This window comes from Tachysurus vachellii, chromosome 1 (assembly GCF_030014155.1).
Source record: "Tachysurus vachellii isolate PV-2020 chromosome 1, HZAU_Pvac_v1, whole genome shotgun sequence".
NCBI classification, from domain to species: Eukaryota; Metazoa; Chordata; class Actinopteri; order Siluriformes; family Bagridae; genus Tachysurus; species Tachysurus vachellii.
This window is the reverse complement of record NC_083460.1, coordinates 28,289,953-28,314,247: the sequence shown is the minus strand read 5'-3', so window position 1 is coordinate 28,314,247 and position 24,295 is coordinate 28,289,953. Positions and strand designations below refer to the sequence as shown.

At 37.5% G+C, this 24,295-nt stretch overlaps 1 protein-coding gene across 2 annotated transcripts in view; it reads right to left on the bottom strand.

Annotated features, from left to right (window-relative positions):
• Positions 1–24,295, bottom strand: part of nlgn1 (neuroligin 1) — a 244,991-nt gene that overhangs the window by 103,232 nt on the left and 117,464 nt on the right. Inside the window, exons 3-4 of one of the 2 annotated variants that reach the window (XM_060881449.1) lie at positions 18,355–18,414; positions 12,242–12,394 (exon numbers count right to left, since the gene is read on the bottom strand). In XM_060881449.1, coding sequence (XP_060737432.1) covers positions 12,242–12,394; positions 18,355–18,414 — 213 coding nt within the window. The remainder of the gene's footprint in view (positions 1–12,241; positions 12,395–18,354; positions 18,415–24,295) is intronic. The other variant, XM_060881457.1, reaches the window with a different exon arrangement.

Sequence of the window (24,295 nt, the reverse complement as noted above, 5' to 3'; positions counted from 1 at the left end):
TAAACCAAGAGAGGCTGACTGATGAAATGGGAGGAGGATGATGATTGCATGGCTACACCACGTTCCCGCGGCTGCTACCACACTGCCTCTTCATCTGGGAATGTGATTTCTGCTCATTGAAAAAATGAACAATAGAAAGTCAGCTCGCTGTGTTCTGCTTGCTTTCGCTCTGATGAATTTACCTAATGACAATGAAATACTGTAATGCTTCAGTTCCACAGAGACCAGCTGCTGCACAGCTTATATCTATAAAGTTTGTTAATTACATAATCTGTCCTTGAGATATATTTTGGTTAACTGAGAAGGGATTCCTCCTGTACATCACTGAGTCATCGAAAAAGAAAAAAAATACTCTACGGTCTCTGTATTCTATGATTTGTTTTCCATAATCCACTTTTATCTGCACCCTCAGAAGAAAAAAATGCTAATAACTATATCATTTGTTGTCCTTAGTGAAGCAGTTAAGTCCTTTGTATCTTTTAGCTGTAGTAATGTACAATGTATATATTCATACACTATATGGCCGAATGTGTATAGACATCTGACCATCACAACCAAATGTGGTTCTTCCCCAAACCTTTGGTAATCAAGCAACTAATCTTTGTATGCTGTAGCATTACAATTTCCCTTTATCAGAACTAAGAGGTCCAGAGTTGTTCCATCATTTTGATGCCCTTGTGCACATCCATGAACTCCATGAAGGCATGTTTTGCCAAAGTTTGGGTGGGACTTGAGCGTCTTCCACAGATTCCTAAACTCACTGTACACCTTTGGGATAGACTGCAATACTGACTGTGTTTTAGACCGTCTCACCCAACATCAATGCCAGACCTCACTAATTCTTGTGAATAAATGCACAAAATTCCCCACAGCCACGTTCTACAAATCTAGTGGAAAGCCTTTTCAAAAGAGTGGAAGTTATTATGAAGGAAAATAGAACTAAATCTGGAATCTGTTCAAATAGCACATGTAGGTGAGATGGTCAAGTGTCCATGAACCATACAGTATATATGCATATATGCATATATAAATATATATATATATATATAAATATATATATATATATATATATATATATATATATATATATATATATATATATATATACACACACACACGCACAGTGTTGGGCAGTTACTGTAACAGCCTGTAACGCAGTTACTTTTGACAGAAACTAATACTCTAACACATTACTTTTTAAATAAAGTATATGGTGCGGTTGTCTGTTACTTTTTTAAATTAATTCATTTTGTCTTAAGTGTAGCCTACAGCCTGTTTACAGCAGCGACGCATAGTGGGATTGGTGGATGCCAACTACTTTAAACACGAAGACGCCGCACTGTGGGCGTGTTTCTGTTTATTCAAGTATGTGCGGCAGTAATGACGAGTCAAGGCAAGAGCAAGACGAGTTTCTCAAAGTGGAAATATGCTCATTAATTCTTTAAGAAAGTAAATAAAAAGATACTTTTAACAGTAACACGTTACTTTTTGGTGTAAGTAATCAACAAAGTAATTGAGTTACTTTTTGAATGAAGTAACTAGTAACTGTAACTAGTTACTATTTCTTAGTTATATATATATATATATATATATATATATATATAAGATATAGTATCTATATATATATATATATATATATACAGTATATCTTTGAGGTGCCCCTGTGTGCTTGAACCGCCAAGCAGGTGCGAGTTTGCTAGCTCTGTGTTCGGACAGCTGTCCCTGTCGCCACTTTCACACCATGAAAAGTGTTGTCTCTGAAAATAGTACCACACCGGTGGTAGCCATTAGAGAGCTCCCATCTAGGCTGTCAGTTCCATTTCCCACAGAAAGAGAGAACTTAACCTGACAGACATCATGGTGCACTGACGCACACAGACAAGTGCAGTCAATCTTTTGGCTAAATTGTGCGATTCACAAGCCGTGTTCAGATAAAAGGCAATTTACTTGCCAGCAATTTGGGATCTGCCCCATGACATTAAGTGCACACATATGGTAAAGTTGCATGTAATAAGATTACTGTGATTAAAACAGCCCACAGATTTAAATGGAATAAAACGTAGCAATCGTAGATGTTACCTACTCACATGGATATGGACAGCTGCCAGTCTTGGAGAAATTTCTACACATTGAATGCCAGTGCTTTATAAAATGAGTCTTGTTATTACAATGTGTTTCTCAATACAGCTCATTTCTCAATAACTAGATGATCAATGTGGGTGACAATCATTATTGCTTCCTGTGCTGTTTGGGCATGTGGAGAAACGGAATGAAATGTAGCCATTTGAAGCAAATGCATAATAAAAACTAACATCAAATATGTCGCAAACAGCGTCAGATAAATTTCAGTCGAGCTGCATATTGACGTATCAGGTGATGGAACTGTAAAACGGCGATGAAGGTGTTCTACATGTCTGCGGTGTCTTTAATTGGGTCGACCGCAGGTTAAATGAGTGCAATCATTTCGAAATTTCTCCTGTACTTAAAGAGTAGGACTGTATCATCAATAGAAATGCAGTGCAAATTCAGCATATGAGAAGGGCAGCAACATGTAACATCTCTCTAGGGACTGCAGGAGGAAATTAGCATTTTTTTGCTATAACCTGGCACATGACATCTCTTCTTTCTTAGACTAATGTTCTCTGTGCATTGCCCCTGATAAATAAACTCATTCATTTGCAGGCAGCATTGTTGACTCACAGGTCCAGGGTCCCCTGTTTGAACTTTAACTTAAATGTGTATCTATATTAGTGATGTAATGAGTGTGTTGTCAAAAGATACGCACACAGGAACAAAGACTGCCCCTTTATTGCCAGAAAAGTTCACAGCTTGAGACTAGAGAAGAAAAGAAAGAAAGAAAGAAAGAAAGAAAGAAAGAAAGAAAGAAAGAAAGAAAGAAAGAAAGAAAGAGAGTAGGTACTGTAGGTAGGACCAATGGAAATGAAAAGATTAAGTGTGCAAACTGGTGTCCAATCCATGGTGTATTCTCACCTCACTGTCCACATAGACTCTGGATCCACCGTGACCCTAACCAGGATGAAGCAGTTATTGTAGATGAATGAATTAATAAATAACCATCACTCTACTGTGGCTGTGAAATGAATTAAGAGGATGCAGACGTAGAACAATGTGCACTCTGGAAGGACAGAAAAAAGTCAAAACAAGCTGAGACAATTTGCTTGCACAGAATTCTAATGACCGGACGTAGCCTGAGCTTTTGTCCGAGCAAATCGTGTTACGACGGGACGTGACACCTTAAAAACACCCTGTACAAATCAGAATCTATTATATCCTTCTGAGCCTTTTTGCAAAGCATTCAGCTGATGATTAATGAGAAAGTAAGTGAGGGACAATAAATTAAAATTGCCTAACACAATTTTAAACAATATCCTACAATAAAGTGCCCAGCTGCAGCACTTCCAAGAACACAGAAATAAAGCAAGCTTGTGGTGTTCCCGATAACAACCCATTTCAGCAATTTTATGACACTATAAACCCAGACCTTCAACCAGTGCCTCACATCTCGAGGACTGATTTCCAATTCTTAACGCTCATTCCGTTCCATTAATCTCTTTATGCAGTTCAACCTTGCAAAACACAAACAACATTCTCTGAGTTAATGTTTTTCATCTGGTGCAATTAAGCATTTATAAAGGACTGCCAACGCAAACCAGGAAACCGTAAAATGGCAGCCTTCCTTCTGTGTAGAGGGTTGATTTCCAGGGTTATGGGTGATATTGCATGGCATTGCGGGGTGCAAACAGATCAGCCACCTTGTCCAACAAGTGCTGGAAGCATGCCTATGAGGATTTTTTGGAAATCTGTGAAGGATCTTAACATCTGTCCACTGGCAGGGGACGATGTCCTTCCAGCCAAGAGCTTCTATCCCCCTTCACTCGTTTTTTTTTGCAACAGACCATTGCACCAGGACTTCATGGTCTCCAAGCTCTCAGATAATCTCCATAACAGACTGCCCTCCTCTGTAAACCTTCAACTCCTTTACCTTCTGCTAAGAGGTCTGTTCTCAGGCTGCTGGAGAGGCATCTCATTATGGCCCTGATACTAGAATGACTAACACTTCCACCAAATTGGTACTGTACACAATCTGGCCTTCATCCTGAAATTAGACCAGCACTCAAATATTTTTTTTGATCTGATTTGTCAGAAAGTGTTGATTTATTGATTTTTTGGTAACAGAAGCTTTGACTACTTCCAGATGCATGAGGTTTATATTATCTCCTTCATTCTAATACATAGTAGTTCGTAACAATTAACAATTAATAACAATTCATTTTTAGCGCAGACTCTCTACAGAATCAATGTTTTGTATAAAATCTATGTAAAATGTGTTGTGATTTAAAGACAAAAAAAAAAAACATAACTGTCGACATGGTGCAGTCTTCTGTAAGGAGACATCTATTTAACATTTTTAGAAAGAGTCTCTAGTGTCGATTTGTTTTTCTCCATGGCAGTTAAGGGCTTTCTGGTTTTTATTGTTAACATGACAAGCTGCAGTTTTTTGATTTATTAACTTCCAAAAAGACAAAAAAATACTAAAATAAAATAGAAATAAATAAAAAGAGAGGGGCCAGTCAGAGAGTTGGTTTATAGATGTAAAGTGATAATAGTGACTAACTCGACTCGTAGACATTACACCATGTTAAATAACGATAGACATCTCGTAACAATAGATGGTACAGTAACTCGTGTACAGTAGCCTCATGTGTAACTGCATCACACCGAGTGTTGTCCTATATATATATATATATATATATATATATATATATATATACATATATATATATATATATATAATTTCTTTTTTTCCATTGCATGTGAAATCCTCATCTCATGACTGTAACCCTCACACTTATTGTTCTTTATATTTCCGGCTTCACTGTTCATACCCCACAAGCTACCACACTGGTGGCTGTAGTCACTAACCTTTCTAGAAGCAGATAGCATGCAAATTGGCAGCCGTTATGTTGTATAGACAGGCGCAACGCACAATCATCTTTCCGAGGAAATGTAATCCTTCCCCATAGTCCAGGAATCTCTTTGACTGACAGGAGTTTGGACGGGGAAAGAAAGAAAGTAGGAGGAGAAGAAAGGAAATAGGAAATAAAGAATGATGACAGATGATGATATCCCTGCTTCATAGTGCCACTTCACTATGCCATCTGAGAGCGAGAAAATTAGTTATAATTGAAGTGATTAATACCAATGATTAAATGTTCCTATTAATGATGATTCATGTAATTGAATTCACTGGGATGCAATATGATGGGGTTGTAATTTTAAGATGCAAATCAACCTGTGTCCTCACTGCTACAGCACAGCATGAGACCCAAACATATGTCTACATTGGACAAATGGCAGCTACTCTATTACTCTATTTATTCCAAGACTGGTCAGTTTAATGGGAACACCTGCGCACCTGTTCATTCATGCAATCGTGTGCTTTAAAAATAAAATAAAAGCAACAAAAGTTGTTTGGGTTAAAATGCCTTGTTGATGACAGAAGTCAGACGAGAATAACCAGACAGACAGGAGGGCTATGGTAACTCAAACAACCATTCTTTAAAATCATGGTGAGCAGAAAAGCATCCTCAGGAAGCACAACACGCTGAGCACTGAGATGGATTTGCTATAAAAGCAGAAGACCACACTGGATTTTATTCTGACAGCCAAGAAAAAGTATCTGAAGTCACAGAGGGCACAAGTTCACTAAAACCTGATAGCTGAAAATTGTAAAAAGATAAAACAATGTTTTTCCAATCTTCAACTTCCCAGATTCAGTGAACCTCTACCCATTGCACACTTGAATTCATCTTAAACCAGCCAGTCTGGAACCAAGAAGATCACATTTTTTTAAATTCTGATGTTTGATAGGAATATTAACTGAAGTTCTTGACCAGTACTTGCATGATTAAACAGTACAGAGCATGCATGAGCAGAGATGTAGGTATTCCTATTAAAGTGGCTAGCAGGTGCATATCTTAATTTATATAACTGTCTCGTGTACATAATAATTTCTCTACCCCTCTAATAATAATCTGACTGGATAATTACCATGATAATACTCTAACTGGCCCATTTCCATTAAAATAAGAAATTGCCTTATTTTCCACTATAAGCCAAATTTGGTGCAGCTTGTTTTAAAGTATGTGCACCTTAGCAAATCCAAAGCTATACTATACGTGGTCACACAAGTAACTATATCCTTTGCCTGTTTGTTGGCATATTCAATAAAGTTTGAATTTGGTTCACTGCTTGACCGAGTGGTTTTTATGCGAGTAATCTGATATGTCTGTCTCATTATTTTTAATAATGCATAATAATGATTAAATCATACATGTTAATATTAATAACTGTATAATAAGCCTGGACTTTAAGGGATTCTGATCATCATATAAATGGATTCTAATCAAATTTCAGTAGGGAAACAGTAGGGAAGACCCGGAGTGAACTCAAGTTTCTATGTCCAAGCAACATAAATCACAAGAGATATTAATCTTTATCTGCAAAGCCAAAGATTTAGTCATAATTAACTGCATTTTAGATAGTGTGCGACTGTTGATATTTTCAGCAATAGATTAATTTAAAAAAAAAAGACAAATTGAGGTAGATTACAAGGACCACAATCAATTTCTTTAACCTTTTCATGCAAAAAAAAAAATATATATATATATATTACAGTATATCAGAATTTTAAAAAGGCATTTAGTGGAATCCTGTACAAAGATGTTTCTGTAGAAGGATTCAGTATAGAGGTTAGCATTTCAGATATATGCAGCACAAAGAATGGCAAATCTATACTAAAACAAATAGGGGCACTGATAGATGGATAGATGGATAGATAGATGGATGGATGGATGGATGGATGGATGGATTGATGCTTTGATAGAATTTATTGATCTCCAAGGACAATTTGGGATAATGATTTATGCTAAATTACTTATTACATGGTCTCAATTGAGTTGGGGGTAATTTATATCTTTTGCAAAATAACCTTAAGTTGACAGTGAGCAGGATTACAATTTTGAGAATTCTATCTTTTAAATAGATTTTTAATAAATCTGCCAATCCAGTGTTAGGAGGCTTGGCAGGATACAAAATCACACAAAACTGCTAAACAGCTTCAAACCTCAGGACTTCAAACCTCAGCACACAGCTACAGCTATCGCCTTGACTTAGTTCATCATAATGAGAGAGGATATGCTCTAGCTATAGGCACTATTCCAGGAACTCTGGACAATGTATAATCCCATTCCTGTATTACATGTTTATTTTAGTTAGATTTTACTTGCAGAGGATACAGAATGACATAACCCTGAGGAACCCTGTTTTAGACTTAGGCTTCAGACCACAACAATAGTGCTGTCCATGTCTATTTCATATGATGAATATATAAGTGTGTGATTACAGCAAAATACATGTCATAGATCCTTCATCCACATTGCCATCTGCCAAAAAAGGCATGGGGCTAAAAGTGCTGACCGACCATGGCAGTGAGCATCTTGTTCCCAGTGGGAGGTGTGTTTGACCTCTAAAATGATGCAGGAGTTAAAGGAACAACAAACTGACATGTAGTGATACGTTAGTTGGAGCAACCACTGTGTGTGAAGCTGTGTGTTATGTTGGACTTGAAACATCTGTTAGAGGCATAAAATATATTTTTATCTTAAAACACAAAAGGACCACGGCCTAAACCAGAAAGGGATTTTTCCTTTATGCGTTTAAGTGTTATTTTGGAAAACACAGAATAAATAGAAGTAATGCCAGCATTCAGCATGGTATGTGTATTCTGGCTTTGACAGTTCTTCAAACTCAGCTACATCACCCAAGTCTGTCATTGGGCTCAACTAAACATATGTCCAGGAATTTTCTTTATTCTGTATTTTTTGTCCTACAAGATTCATATATAAAGCATAATGAATTTGTTAGCACATAACCTCCCCTGATGCACACATCTCGTCTCAGCCTGAAGACTTGGGGTTTGAAAATAGTTATTCTATTACTATAGCCTATATATCTTTGTGTCTGTTTATTACAAATAATGTATCATATTTGGGGTCATTTTAAATGATTCCAGTGAAGAAATTCAGCAGGTCCAAACTGCATACCAATGTCAATAAAAATCAAGACGCTCCTCACAACTTTTCCAACAGGTCCCTCTTGCACCACACTCACTTGGAACTCTGGTGCACCTCATTTCGTAGGTGTTAAACATATCCATCTGTTTTCTCTAGGCAGAAGCAACGTCACTGTGTGAATCCTGGTAAGTATCTAGACCATCCACAAAGGCAGTTGGTCTCTAACGAGTTGCCCTGGAGAGGGGCAGTACTAATGCCGAAATCCATGGCAGAGACAAATGCCTCAATGTGGCTTCATCCATCTGTTGATACCCCCTACCTGTCCCCTCACAGCAGCTGCTGTCAGCAAGCAAAATGAATGCAGCATTGGGGCCAGGAATAAGGGTGGCCAGCGTGACAGGAAGCCCCAAGCTCGGAGATAACTCCTGCAGGCTCTGGGCTGTAAATTACAGAAGCTACATGTGAAACACAGCTTTGGCTGCAATTTCCCAGCTAGAGTCCTGGTATAGTAAATAAAACCACATCTTCTAAATAATGTCATGGAGAGACAGCTATGATCATCTGACTCCTCAGTGATGAGCAGGTCCTTGAGATGTCAACGTTCATGCTTTACATTGACGAGAAGGTGCTTACTCGGATTCCAGTTAGCTATAGCCATTTGTGACACTTTTGAAATTAAGCATAGTGAATCATTTTGTGCAAAATTTTGCATTTTTCGACAAGCAGAAGGACAGACAGTAAGATTGGTAGAGTATTTAATAGTAAATGAGAGGCTGGAGAGGATTCAAGGAGGCCTAGATGGACACACAAGACAGTGGCTCTCTGGAGGCAGTCGGCCTCGTCTCCTGCACTCGTCTCTTTTGCCCTCTACCGAAAAGGCCACCAGACATAACATCAAACTGCCATTTCAGATAAAGTCAGCCACGCCTTATCTAGAATGCTTCATACAGGCAATTAAAGCATTCTGGGTAGTGGTGATAGTTAGGACACAGCTTACAGTACATCTGCAAATCTTATCAGCAAAGCACAGCTCATCGTCCATGCAACGTTATTTGACTACGGACATTATATTATCAAAGTATGTAACCTTGAAACAGCTAAGGAGACATTTTTGAGATGGAGTTAGAAGATTAATAAACACACAAATATAGTGCCTCAAATAACGATTTAGGAATAGTGTCAAATTTTGGTTTCTTTGCACGGAACATGTTTCCCAGTACAACCAGTCTGTGTTATATTGCTTGGTGTTCATGTCATGTGTTTTTGTTTGTTATGACTACAGTATTTGCCTTTGTGTTGGTTTCAGTTCAGTCTCCATCCCTGGCGTATCCATGGATTTGTTCTCTATGACTTCTTTTGCCTGCCTAGTTATGGCAAATTGTTTCTATGCCTTGCTGCCAAGTATTACCATGCATTTTTATACCCTGTTTCTGTTTAAGTCACTCATGTCCGATTTATAACTTTAATGGATTATCCCAAGCAACTGTTGCTTACCATGTGCTACAGACATTTAGCATGATTTTTTTTGTCTAATAAACACCACTAGTTGCAGTTACACTTTTAAAATGATTCCTTAAAGACCCGAAAGCAAGTCCAACCATAATAAGCAAGAAAGTGTATCGGGTACAAAAGAGTAAAAGCGAACAGGAAAAAGACTAATGAAACTAAGTATCTGGTGTATTTGTTTTGAGGTAGAAGAAATTAATTAGCATACAAATAAATTACAACGGAGGGCATTTCAAAAAATGAAAACACCGAAACCAATTACTTCAGAGAGAACAAAAGCCACTGGTGAAGATTTGAAAAGTTGGTAAACAAAAGGAATAAGGCGCCTGCAAGCAAGCATACTGTAGACACAATTAAACCCACGCTGGCTACATTTGCATTGTACGACTCACACTGACACACTGACAGGACACATGCTCTTTTGCTAAATGTAAGCAGTCTAACGGACACTGTTTACACAGAGTTAGCACCACGGCTATAACCACATTTGTCATCTTGGCACAATAAACCATTGTTCTCTATCCACCACCATCAGGTGTTATAAAAGCTCTACTTTTAGCATGGAGATAGATGATTACCACCAGAGCAGATGTTCCAGAATGTGTGTCTTTCACCATACTATAAAGCAGCTTCACAAATACTGTCTTGAGTTTTGCTAAAAACAAGTGAAAAGATATCAGGGAAAAATGATCTGCATGAGGGGTTCAGTGGCGAGTGGTGAGGAACATCATATGTTCGTTTTGTTCGTTTTCGTGTGGCAGCTTAATTGTTCTCCAGGGCTGAACATTGCTTTGTCTATCCTCTCAAACAAAGCACTTTGATTTATTGTGTCCGGAAGATATGTGACTAAAAGCTTACAGATAATCAATTTCATTGATAAAAGGAATCAATCCAAGCAGAACTAATGCCAAAAAAGAGAACAGTCGTATAGAGTGGCATGGCAGGTATGATTTGCACTGTGCAGACAGTATTGTGTTCTGACTTCTCACTATGACAGAACATAAGGTTAGTGCTATTAATAAAACTTAGTACTTCACATTCACATATGCAGAGCAGTCTGGGAAAAAAAAACTGTCAGGATTTGTTCTGTGAAAACATCCAAAACATTATTTTCTTGCCAAGAATATAGCTGGCGTCATTTTGGTAAAAATATTCTGTAAATATTTCGTTTGAATTTTAATTTCCTAAAAAAAACAAACAAAAAAAACATAGCATAATATAAAGAAATGTAGCCAACAGAACTGCTTGAATTAACCAGACATAATTTATCTACTGGCATGAATAAGGCTCATGTTTAAATGTTGTTAGCTACTAATCCTGAGTGCGTTCGACGCATAGTGCATTCCCATTCTAAAGGTAGAATTCTTAAAAATATGGTAATAAGGCCATCCTTAAAAATATTTTGGTTTGCAGTAACAGTAAAAAAAAAAAAAGGGGGTCGGTAGATAGGTCTATATTTTTTTTTTCAAGTTTCAATGTAAAAAAAAAAGTACAATTTTGGTGATGGTGATTACGTAGGTATGACTTTAAACAAAATAGCATATCATGACATCACTGACTGGGTCTTCAGCCCGTGCCTTCGGGCGCATCATTGCAAACCTTATTTTGATGCTGGACACAGTTTTTCCAGGACTTTGTGCCAAGTTAAAGTGGTGTCGAGCTGTTTTAATGAATTTTTTAGATGTATTATGGTACGAACCCATTAATATTATTTTATTGCTTTTGTATTAGTTGTTTGAAGAGTAAAAAAAAAGGGTCGGTCTTAACGCAAATTTACAACCGGAAAGTCGGTCGGACTTGAAGCAAAAAAAAAAATAAATAAATTGAGTCGGTCCTAAATTGACAGGGTCGGTCGGGTTACGGCAAACAAGAATATTTTTAAGGATGGCGATATTTTTCTAGAAGTGTATTCAATCGGAAATGTAAATGTTTTAAATCTTCGATCTGAATTTTCCACTGTGAGATTTTCACTGTTGGGTTAAATAGACTTTGAATTTAATACATTCAGTTGAAAAACATATGAATCATTTAGGTTACTATAAAAAAGTGGCCCCAGACTGCCACACATATACATGGACACAGTTTGAGTTGAGTCCTATCTAGCACCATACATAAGTGGACTTAATCAGCAGAATTTTGAGTTATATCATTTCAACCTTGCACTTACCTGTGCACACAAAGTGGTATGGAATCTACACAACAACTTTTCTAGAACAACATCGCCATTACATTTTTTGGGAGCAAGCCCAAGTTTGTAAATAACAATCATGCGAATAAGGCAACATACAGTACGGCCTTGCCTGAAGTGCTTTAGTGCTTTGATATATAAATGAACTATATGAACTGCTGCCTGACTTGGATTTACAGATGCTTACTGCTGTTTACTTTTGTGTACTGTGTGCTTTTGAATAGAAGCTAAGGTTAGGGTTAGAGCTGGCAGTATAATTCTATACAAGTAGTGCACTACTTCCTACAGGTGGCTGAATTCACTCTAACAGGGAGTATATGTTAAACAAGGCCAAATCATTTGCTGAAGGATCACACCAAGACATTTTAGTCTGAAGCAACCTTCGCGCTGTTTATCTGATGCTTAGCAAAGGTGGTGCGTTTATTTAAAAAAAATTTAAAAAAACACTTACCTAACACACCAAGCCGGTAGTTCACGGTTATGACAATGACATTGCCATAACTGGCCAATATGCTGCCATCAAACATATTTCCTGTTCCTTCCATATAAGATCCACCATGAATGAAAACCATCACTGGCTTGGGACTTCCACTCTCACGGATGTCTGGAAGGAGAGTGAAGAAGGAAATAATTGAATGTCAAATTCCAACTGTCGGTTAAAGATGCATTCAGAATTGAGGCTGCCTTTTCCTTTAGGTCCAATTTGCCACATTTGGCTTTACTATTTAATAAGCTACGGTATATTCATCTTTAAACATTAGATCTTTCATTTCCTAAGCAACATGTGTCATGTTTTGTGTTATTGAACAAAAAAAACAAATTGAGGATGGGTTTATTTTTTTGGTCTTTTGCCCGTTTCCTGCTAAGTTTCCCTGATCATTACTGTACATTTATATAAATATTTTCATATATCAAATAACTGAAAAAAAAATGTTATTTTGAATGACTACATACTGAATTTGTACCATATCAACTTATTTTACTCCATTTTGCTGCTTTTTTAAAATTATTAATGCATCGCTTGGTGCTTGGGCCCTGTGATCTGTTTCAAGCGAACGCTTTCAGTCCACGAGGGAAGCAATTTCAAAAATGAGAACAATGTTTGCAATAGCTTTCATCTTGTAAGGAGAAGACAGCTATTACACCACGGGTGCAATGTATCCACATAAATCTCTGATAATTGATAGAAGCTGGGCGTTCAGGGATACTTCTCTGGGAGGTCCCATAACAAAGTAGAGAACAAATGAAAAAAGCAATTATTTTCCCCCAAAAAATGTTCTCTAGGCCTCGAGACAAGGGGCTCTCAGTTATTCCCAATTCACAATTACTGTTTCTTCATTCGGATATGTCTTATTTTTCTTTTGTATCAGGGCTTGTATTTAAGGTGCTTTATGTTACAATGTTGGGTGTATTTTTCAGAATCTGTTGATTTTTTCAATTCCAGTGACACAGACCTTAAACAAGTAGACACATAACATAAAACATGTAACATAATGCATATGACTTATGCACACATTAGAACTAAGCTCGTTTAAATCGAGCAGTTTTTTTTTTTTTGCCCAATATTTGTGTCCTCGCATCTCCCACTTACTTTGATAAATTCATTGAATCACTTAAAGGCAGCTGAATACAGAAACATATATAAACTTAACGCAGCTGCCGGATTGATAATAGCATATAGTGGTGTTTTAAAAAAGATACTGATGTACTGATCATCTAAAAGTGCTTAATATCTAAAAATCAGTGTTGTAATGTAACGGAGTACAAATACTTCGTTACTGTACTTAAGTAGAAATTTCAGGTATCTGTACTTTACTTCACTATTTAAATTTATGTCAACTTTCACTTTTACTCCACTACATTTCCTAGATAAAATGTAGTGGGGATAAGGGAGGTTTGGCGAATCACTGCTCCTAGATTGCATTACGCTCCTCACGCTCTACGGAGAAGCACAGGAACGCGCAGCGTGCACGCGCAGTCAGAGCTGGAGGCATTTATCTATAACGTTAATTGGCTGAAAGCCGCAAATACGGCAACCAAAAGCAGTGAAATTTCATTATTCTTATTACCAGAGTTGATAGCACAAACAAAATATTAATGCAAACAATCCATTCAATACCAAATAAAAATAACATTTATTGATTTGGTCTTTGTCTTGTGAGTATTTTTATTAATGACTGCATTCATTGGACACACTGTTTGTAGAGAATGCACAAATACATGAACTGATCTGATTCTAAACTGGCATCATGCATAAAATTTTGGTGTCCACTTTTGCCATTTAATAATACCATAACTTTTGGCTTACTATGTAGTCATATAATATATAATATAAAACTATTCTTGTTTTAAATTCTCACTGAGGGCTAAAACCCCCTAAAGATGAAATCCTAGAACCGCCCCTGCTCTTATGCCTACCGAAAATCACTGCAATTTTACTTTTTACTTTTACATCAAATACTTAAGTACATTAAATATCAGAAAATGACTTTTGATACTTAAGTACAGTATATATCAGATACTTTAAGACTTTTACTTGAGTAATATTCTAAAAGGTAACTTTCACTTCTACCAAAGTCTTTTTCTAGTACGATACTTGTACTTTTACTCAAGTATTGCTTTCTAGTACTTTGTACAACACTGCTAAAAATGCACTTTGTGAAAAAGTTACCTGATATTGACTTTTGATTTAAAAATAAAAAAGAGAGAGAAACAAACAAAATTTCTGCAAATTTGAATTGAAAAACAAACCTTTATACAAACAAGATGTTCAAAATATTTTTTGTGTTTAAAACTCTAAATATTACGAGTTAATTAACTCCTGCATTTCTTTTTTGCTTGCTTTTCCTCATGATGAATGATCTTGAATGACCCTGATTAATAAGCAAGGATTACGGAGGGTATTAGCAAGAAGAGGATAGATCATACATGTCAGTTACTGATGTTCTGCTAATACAGATCACTATGCCCTTAAAAAAATAACTGTAGGCTGAGGTTAAGTGAGGATGACACTTCGAAATCAACTACTGAATATCGTTTTTATGAAAAAAATTGAATTAATTTCCAGTTTTAACTTAACAAAAATAAAACAAAAGAGTGTTTCTTTTCTCCCAGTTTACAAGCCGAAACTAAAAAGCAGAATTCATAAAGGTCTGTGTACTTTTTGGTCATTATATATTCATCTAAATATAAAAATGAAAACATAAAACCCAAATGGTTCTTTGATTTTTGTTTCAAAGTCCAGGCAGAGGTCTCTAATGGAATGATTAGCACCCTGTGTTTCTTTTCAGTCTTTATAAACCAAAAAAATAAACTCGTAAAATAAATAAAATGGGAAAAGGTCTTTGTTGTCCTGAAAACTGCAGCTGTCTCAGAGGGGGTCATACAGCATTAGGCCTTTAATTATTAGACATGGCGAGAAGAAGAACGTCAATACATTTTCTGTCATGCTCATGCTACACAGGGTTGCGGGGAATCTGGAGTCTATCCAAAGGGACTCGGGGCACAAAAAAGGGCCTAATCCTGTTCATGGTGGCAACCCAGCACAGGGCACTTTGACACATTATGGACAATTTAGACATCCAGTCGGTCTACAACACATGTCTTTGAGCTGTTGGTGGAAACATCATAAACATTGGAAGAACATGTAAGCTCATCCAGGATGTGCACATGGGGTAGAGACAGTAACTGAAACACTCAACCCGCAAGGCTTAAAGCAAACGGATTAAGCCACCGTGCCCACTGAGAAGATATCTCCACAAATGTTCAGTTCTCCTAACAGACTTTAAGGACAGGCCTATTGTTCTGGTACAATCACACAACACATTTGTTGATATTCTACCATTCTGAGTTCTTGCTGCAGAAACAAATTAGATAACAGTTAAAGACACTGAAGATTAACACCCAGGTGGAAAGAGCTGTCTTTCCTACTCTAATCATTGGACTTTGGTTCTGTAGCATAGGGGTACTTGAATTTTATGTGAAGGGCAATCCTCTTTTTGGCATTTCTATAATCATTGTGAAATACAATTCCAAAGGGTAATATCTAAAGCTAATGGTGTTTTGTTTTTTTTTGGACACAAAAATAGAATATAATAAAATATATTTCTCAAGTACTGGGGCATGGAAACGACTCTTCAAAATGTATCATTATACTTCTGGCCATGAGAACTGAGGCTTCTTTTATTCAGTACATCTTTCACCTTATAATGCTTTAATATCAAAATAAGCACTTGACGTTTTTGCACTGCCTCATTTTTACTTCGGATGATCAGAAGCTTGTTTTTGCTTGCAGCATAATTCCGTTAAGTGAGCGACCCAGACCGTCGCCGTTGTCTCAGAGTGTTAGCGTCTTCAGGATGCTGGGTTAGAAAAATCCAGCAGGAGGAAATGATCCACAGAGGAACGTATGATGAAATAAATCCATATTTTCCACACACACAAGTCCAGTCAAGTCCAGCAGATTATGCTTGATATCAGAGCCACCGCAGAGCCTCGATAGAACATGGAAAGTCAATCCACTGTAAAGAGGAACCAGGGAGCAGGTAATGTTTTTTAGAAACTGGATGTGTCAGTCATCCTGAGTGTAGCCTTTGCTGTTTTCAACCCCAGGCACCAGGAAACATACTGTAGACATATTCCTCTAGGACTGCATTTGGCCCAGCATATTGTCTCGCAGACTTAAGAGGATTATTTTGTGAGCTCTGAATTTTTGATGGAGTTAATAGTAGATGCTTGGCGGGATTCTCACTGTATATTTGTGCCACTCTAATCTTATGATGTCTGGATCAAAGACAGCGTTTTCCTGGTTTTAGCTGGTGATAATTGGTGCTTATTTCACTTGATTATACAAAATATTGCCTTGGTTAACTTGTGGTTCAACATCCAACAAAATGTGTGTGTATATATACTCCTGTAATAAATCTTAAGACTAAGGGGAAAATGTCATGTCATTGTCCCTCTGCGAGAGAAGGGCTTAAAGAACAAAAAACGTCTACAAAGTCCATGTCTCTTCCCACAACACAAACCTGCCTGTTTGTAATTTGCAAAACCAAACATGGGACAATGACAAGAAAACTTTTAACCTGGACGATCCTGATCGCTTCCAACGTTACTGGCATGACAAGGAGATGCCACTGGAGATGTTTCTACACGGAGGCTCCATCATGATCTGGGGTGCTTTTTCTTTAATGGGAAAATGGAGCTTCAGGTTGTGCAGGGGCATCAAACTGTGGCTGGCTATGCGGACATGTTGCAGCAGACATCCCTCAGCAGACATCCCTCTTTTGGACCATCCAGCGTGTTCTAATGATCTAAATCCCCTTAAGAACATTTAGGGATGGATGGCAAGGGAAGTTTACAAAAACGGACGTCAGTTCCAGGCTGAGGATGCCCTTCGTAAAGCCGTCTTCATCACATGGAGCAACATTCCCACCAGCCTCCTGGAAACAGTGTTTGAAGTGATCAACAAGAATAGTTGGGCCACGGTCGTTCACTTCTGAGTCCTTTTTTGACACTTTGAGTTCCGTTGTGAGGTTTTTTGGGCTATGGTCTTTTTCTTCTTTTGGCATTTTGAAGCAGTTCTTACAACTTAGTTATGATCCACCAGCGCAACATGCAAATACTTGTAACGTTTCCCTCGATCTTAAGATTTTGTTCAGACAGAGCTTTTTATCAGTCAGTACATTTCCTGTCATGGGACAGTTTCAGGACAGAGGAATTTATGCTTTTTGGTTTCTCGTGATCATGAGAGGCCGTGTTTTTGTCTCAGAGAAAGTAATATTGTGAGGTAATGACCGGTTATAGCTGTTACATGTAAGAGAAAACAAATTCTGCCTTCACTACTGATGTCACTGTAAACAATGAAAAAGTGCAATACTCAGTAATGAATAAAAATTTTAATTGTTTACAAATTGCTGTGGAATGAAAGGAATAAAACACTTTTTTTTTTAAAGAACTTGGACCGAAACTGAATTTTAAAAAAGCTGTTTATACATAAACCCCAAGAACAGTGATTTAAAGTGGGCAAAAGATCTTTAAGTTTAGCTGTTAAAGTTGTAAAAGTCTATCCATTTAGTGTTATTATAAATTCCAGGAACATGTTGCATAGGAAATATTAAGAGTTATCAGCAACCCCATTGATGCTGAGTTGTCTAACATTTGATTGGATTTCAAAACACAAAAAGGTTAAAAAAATCATGCAAAAAAAGGTGTCAAGATTTTGTATTATGGTAATTAGTTTTCTTTTTTTTTTCTTTTTTTTTCAGTGGGATGCAACATGAAAAAACTAAAAAGATAATTAAAAAAAAAGAAAGAAAATTCAAGCCAAAACCTATGGAAGGTTAACAATTACATGTCTGGAATGACGAAAGACATGTGACATACTTGTAGAACATCAAGCAAAAAAGACAAAACACATCCAGCAAAAACACTAGGAAGTAAAAAAAAAAAAAAAAAAAAAAACATCTCCACTCGCAAAAAAGGACAAGAAATTTAAGAAAAAAAGAAGAAAAAAATCGGAGGGTTTCCTTTTCATGCATATCAGTTTGGCGTCAAAAAAAATACCTTCATCCTCTGCACCGTCATTATCACCTAAATCATCATTCTGTTTCTTTGTAAGAGGACCTAGGATCAAAAAACGGAGAAGATGGAGGAAACAGAGAATACAAGAACAACACAAGCCTTAAAAAGGCGTCTCAGAGATACAACGAGCTTGCATTGATATCCTTGATTTACATTACAGAGCAAGAAAAAAGTTTTATTGACGATCTAAGCAAACAAACGTTCAAACATTTCCTTAGAAAAGAGTCAAACAGTCAATAAAACAAATGATAGAGAAAAGCAAACTACTGCTTCACAGAATCCAGTGCAAAAAAATTTCAAAAACATTTTTCTTTATGGATTCATTAGTCATTTAGTTTCATAGTTTAAAACTTTGGATTTTTAGCTACAAAAATATTGTGATAGAAAAATAATCAAAGGTTATGTTTAATCTGAAGCATTAAATTTCCCTGTCAATATGAGGTAGAAATGGGGGATTAAATAAAACCCCTGTGATTTATTAGTTCAGAAAAGTAAAAGCTGAGTGAAAAAATGTTTCAGCACTGAATAGACCTCACAGATGCTGTTGTTTAATATCAGCTTACATTACTTTTACTATTGGAAAACAACTGAAGTATAAAACATTTAAACAATGGCTTCAATTTCATTGATAAGCCATAAAACAGGAAGGAAAAAAAAAATTAGAAGAAGAAGAAGAAGAAGAAGAAGAAGAAGAAGAAGAAGAAATGAAAGCAGCAAATTCAGGAACTAGCTCCAAACACATGGAGAAGGCAATAACTGAGCATGGACTCAGCGTTCACTTTTCTGCTACACGGTCACACAGAGCCCGTCCAGAGGCTCTGCACACTAACATTCATCACTCACACACTCATTTCATGATTTACACCACAGACATCATGACAGCACTCACTCACACACGGACATGTTTAAACACACACACACACACACGCATACCCACACACTCAGGCACATATAGAAAAGCAAGTTATATTAAAAAATATCATGCACATGCTGAGCACATGCAAGCAAGTGGGTCACGTTTAAAAAATGACACTCAAGGAAACGATCATGTGTTCGCTTCATCACACTGTGACACTGCTGTGTATCCATACGCTCAGTAAAATGAGGACGAGAGCGAGACAACCGTGCCGTGTCTGTGCACTGTCTACGTCCATTTCATTTGATGAAACTTAGTCTTTCTGGTTCCTTTTTTTTCCCCCAGTACATGAAGCCAGACTGTGGAGAAACAGCAGATGTTACAGAAGGAGAAAATCAATGTTAATGACATAAGTTTGGACTCGCACAGCCCAGGGAAAGTCACAGCCCTGAAACAGAAACTTATGAATGATAAAAATGTGTCTTTAGGTTATTTTAGAGGACATACTGTGACAAAATATCAGTGCGCCATATAGTCGTCCAACAATCCACCACGTCGTGAACCTAAAGGATTAGAATGAACTATACATCAATATTACATATCTACATGGCAAAATAAGCTTGTAAAAAAAGCTAGTAATTCTGCATGTCTTCAACCTGCAAGTCATTTTTAGAAACCCTTTCAAATAAGGAAAGACTTGTTTGTGAGGTTATAACTTAATACTAAGGAGGTACGTTCATGTAATTTAGTTCGCTGTACATTGAAAACAACCTGTAATGTGAGCTCTTGTAACCGAGAGGAATTACAGTGCAGCATTATTTCTACTTCATGTAGTTATCATGTTATTACCATTTTGGCCATTAGAGGGGGCTGCTCATTATAGCAGCTTTATCATCATCTCACTGATTTTCCTCTACTAATTGATGGAATATGAAAAAAAAATAGATAAATAAATAAAAATGGCCAGCCGAACTGCCTTCTTACTTGTTTACTTTATCTGCTGAGTAAGGTTATGAACTAGACGAATTTAGGTAAACTTGTTGAAGCTAGCTAGCTACATTAGCAAAAGGCTATGCAACAAGCTACATTAACTATTACAACCAAGAAATGATCAGGTAGCGGTAATCATCTACTAATGAGAAATGGTCAATAAATTAGACAAACCATTTTCATCTGATTTAATATATCACTTTATTTATTGTAGACATTCTCATGTTTTTCAATCATCTAGTACCTTCTTCAGAGACATATGCAGACAATGTTGTTGTAAGTATTATGTATTTTTCTCATGATCATCTTAATATTCTATTATGTTGTGATGTAGTCCCCAGGACCCTTGAACTGAGCTACACTTCTGTAATATAGAAATGTTTTGACTGGAAAGATGATTAAATGCACTTTACTGGACCTCTGCAGTTTGTGCATATTAATTCAAGGCTTCTAGATTATACTTAAAATTTGGCCCCTGTCGTACGGCACAATTTGATATATGATATTTTATAATTGCCTGTCAAAACAAACAAACAAAAAAGAAATATGGTTGCCTTATTACAGTGACTCCTACTGTTGTTACATGTACGCAGGGGATTTATACACATCGATTTTCTACATAGACTCACTAGAGGCGATCTGCTTCTTCCCTCCACAATCTGTTTTTTCCTTTAAAGCTTGAGTTTTCTTTAGTATATTTGTATACACATTTAATAAGAGGTTGAGGTTGTATTTGACAGGATAAAAATGACCCTTGAAACCAAGGTTACACTATTTCCCCCTTCCTTTTAGCATGTCAAACAATAAAATGGAGCTACCTGCAGAAAGGAAATAAGTTTGAGGAAATATCAATTCCAGTGTTGCTTTGTTGCACTGCTGGTTTTGATGTCAGATTTTTATGGTGAAGTGTTGATTTAAGAAGAGAAATGGGACTTGCCTCCACACCTTCTAAGGGTTTCTCAAGCTTTCATTGGATATTAAACTCTTCTAAACCTCTAATGAGGTTTTATATGGAACACTTTTCTAAACATTAATTAATTTATTCATTTTACTGGTCAGGTTCAGGGTGAATCTCATTCCAATTTCAGGAACATTGGGATTGAGATGGATTTAATGCCTCACACATTCATATCCGAGGGTAATTCAGCGTATCCGGTTTACCTACTAGCATGGTTTTGGGCGCTTGGAGGAAAGCAAAGCACAGTGATAGCAACCTTAGGATAAAACTGAGAGCCTGTAGGTACAGCAGGAGAGATCCGCTACCAAGTGTGCTACCCATGTTCCTAAAGACAATATGAAATTACAATCGACATCTAGGTTTCCCACATGACAGGTCTTCAGTTCCATTACAGAGGTGGCTATGCTAACTGGGATCATTGCAATGAAATTAAACAGAACAGAATATATATATATAAACTGTTATCAAGATATATATCTTAATAACAGTCTGTCTTAATGAACTATGAAGACAGCAGCCGAAATGTAGCCAATTTAAATAAACAGCTAATTCTTTCCAAGATCACTCTGATACCACAGGCATCAGTAGAAAGAAACCAAGACAATACCATCAATTGTAATGAAAACGACCTCAATATTTCTGTTTGCTAACCTCTGTGACTCTGTAGCATATAACAAAAAGAGATTTTTATCTATGCCTAATTGGTTTGAGAGCTGGCTTCATTATCTTGGGTTCGGAAATCACGCCAAGGCCAGTATCCATGCCAGTTGATTTAAAGGGGAGAATAAAGCAAAGCTGACAGAAGGCTGAAACCAGCAATGGATAGCTTACCCTTTAGGTGTGTTTGTGAAGAACATAATGCAGAATGAGCGAATCATTTATGAGTATCTGAAGTCCTCTAAGTTATTACGAACAAATATCTATAAAATATTCAGGCCAAAGTTTCTTTGTGGCCAATAAGGCAGGCATTTATTCAGCAGAAACTCATAGGTGTAATGTGGACATGCTGATATGACAGATTAGAATTAAGATGGCCAAATGTGCCCCACACCATTACACAGCCACCACCATCTAGCTGAATGGCCCGGGCAGGATGAATACATGGTTTTATCTGATTGTCTGAAAGTGCAACCGTGCCACTGTTGGGATTCATCAAACAAAGCAATGTTTTTTCCATCATTGATTATGGTTTTCTAATGCACATATACATTGTAGTCATTGTAGTTGTGGCTAAATTGGCTAAGGCTCCAGATCGCAACAGTGGCGCAAGTGTTTAAGGCTCTGGCTTGTTAATTAGTGGTTCAGGGTTCAAGCCCCAGCACTGCCAAGCTGCCACCGTTGGGCCCTTGAACAAGGCCTTTAACCCTCCCTGCTCCAGGGGCGCTGAATCATGGATGTCCCTGTGCTTTGACCCCAACCACTAAAGTTGAGATATACAAAGAAATAATTTTGTTGTAATGTATATATGACAAGCAAAAGCTTCTAATTCTAGTCCTTACTCTTAGGTGAAGAGAGTGAAATCTACTTCAAAGTTCAAAATTTTGTAAATCTGTACAATTATTCATTCATTCATTCACTACCGCTTATCCGAACTACCTCAGGTCACGGGGAGCCTGTGCCTATCTCAGTTGTCATCGGGCATCAAGGCAGGATACACCCTGGACGGAGTGCCAACCCATCGCAGGGCACACACACACACTCTCATTCACTCACGCAATCACACACTACGGACAATTTGCCAGAGATGCCAATCAACCTACCATGCATGTCTTTGGACCGGGGGAGGAAACCCCCGAGGCATGGGGAGAACATGCAAACTCCACACACACAAGGCAGAGGCGGGAATCGAACCCCGAACCCTGGAGGTTTGAGGCAAACGTGCTAACCACTAAGCCACCGTGCCTCCCTTCTGTACAATTATGCACAACTGATATAAAGTGTTGTTATACACAATTAGCTGTAGTCTCTGTGTCAAACTACTCTGACCTTCCGATAGTGTGTGAAAAATCTTCAGACTGCATTGTGTGAAAATCCGACTGTTCGAAGGTAATGAGCCGATATAACTAATATGCTGCCTGGCAAGATTTATACATTGAATATACAGTTAAGTGAAAGATTCTGCATGAAATGAGAAAAAACGTAGCTCTGTTTGACAATAAAAAAAAATCATTATTGTAAAAATGTATTCAATATGAGATTTTCAGTAGCCACATTCAGTGCTCAGTGTCAAGGTGGATCAGAGACAGTCCTGAAATAACTGGGCACAAGGCTTGAATACATCCTACAGGGGAGATTAATCCTTCTTTACGGCAGTGGACTAGCGTCCGCAATCCAGCTACTGGCATGATTTTGGGGGCAGCCCAACAAACAAACAGCGTTAAATCCATCAGCTGAATAAACAGTAGATCATCTGTTTTTTTATCCTGGTCAGGGTCATTGTGAATCCAGAACCAATCCCAAAAATATTCAAAGATAAGCAGCAGACTTCACCATGGACTTGACACCAGTCTAATGCAGGGGATCATAAAGATGCTAGTCATACTATGAAATCCTTAAGCAATGCAAGAACACAATATTGATGCAAACACCACAGACTACATTAGAAACGTTCTTGAAGAAGGATAATGAGCATGTACTCTTTTACTTCCATATTCTGTATTAATCTGGTTGTACACTGAAGCATTTTCTGACCAACAGAAGTATTCATGTTTGTTAAAGGTGTATAAACGTTTGCAAGCACCTTTATATGGGAGCATTATTAAATTGTATTGTCTCTGTCCCAATTAATGTAGTATAATACCAGCAATGAACCAACGCCTAGTGCTCACAGTTACTACTTACACTGTTCTGCTGTCCCACAGTATAAACAGCTTACTGCATCATGCCCAGTGTATTAAAGAGTCAGAGACAAGTGCCTCATTTCAAATAGATCAGATGGATGAGTCTAGGTGGTGGTCACTAGAGAAGAGCCCTCCATCACCCTGTCCAAGTGGTCCAGGGGTGGAGGAAAGTGAAGGGCATTAATCCCAGAGGAGAGGGACACTACTGTACCTAGCCACCTGTCCACTTTCTTTTAACGCCACATCATTAACCCCCTCTAGGCTCAGTCCCCCTTGACC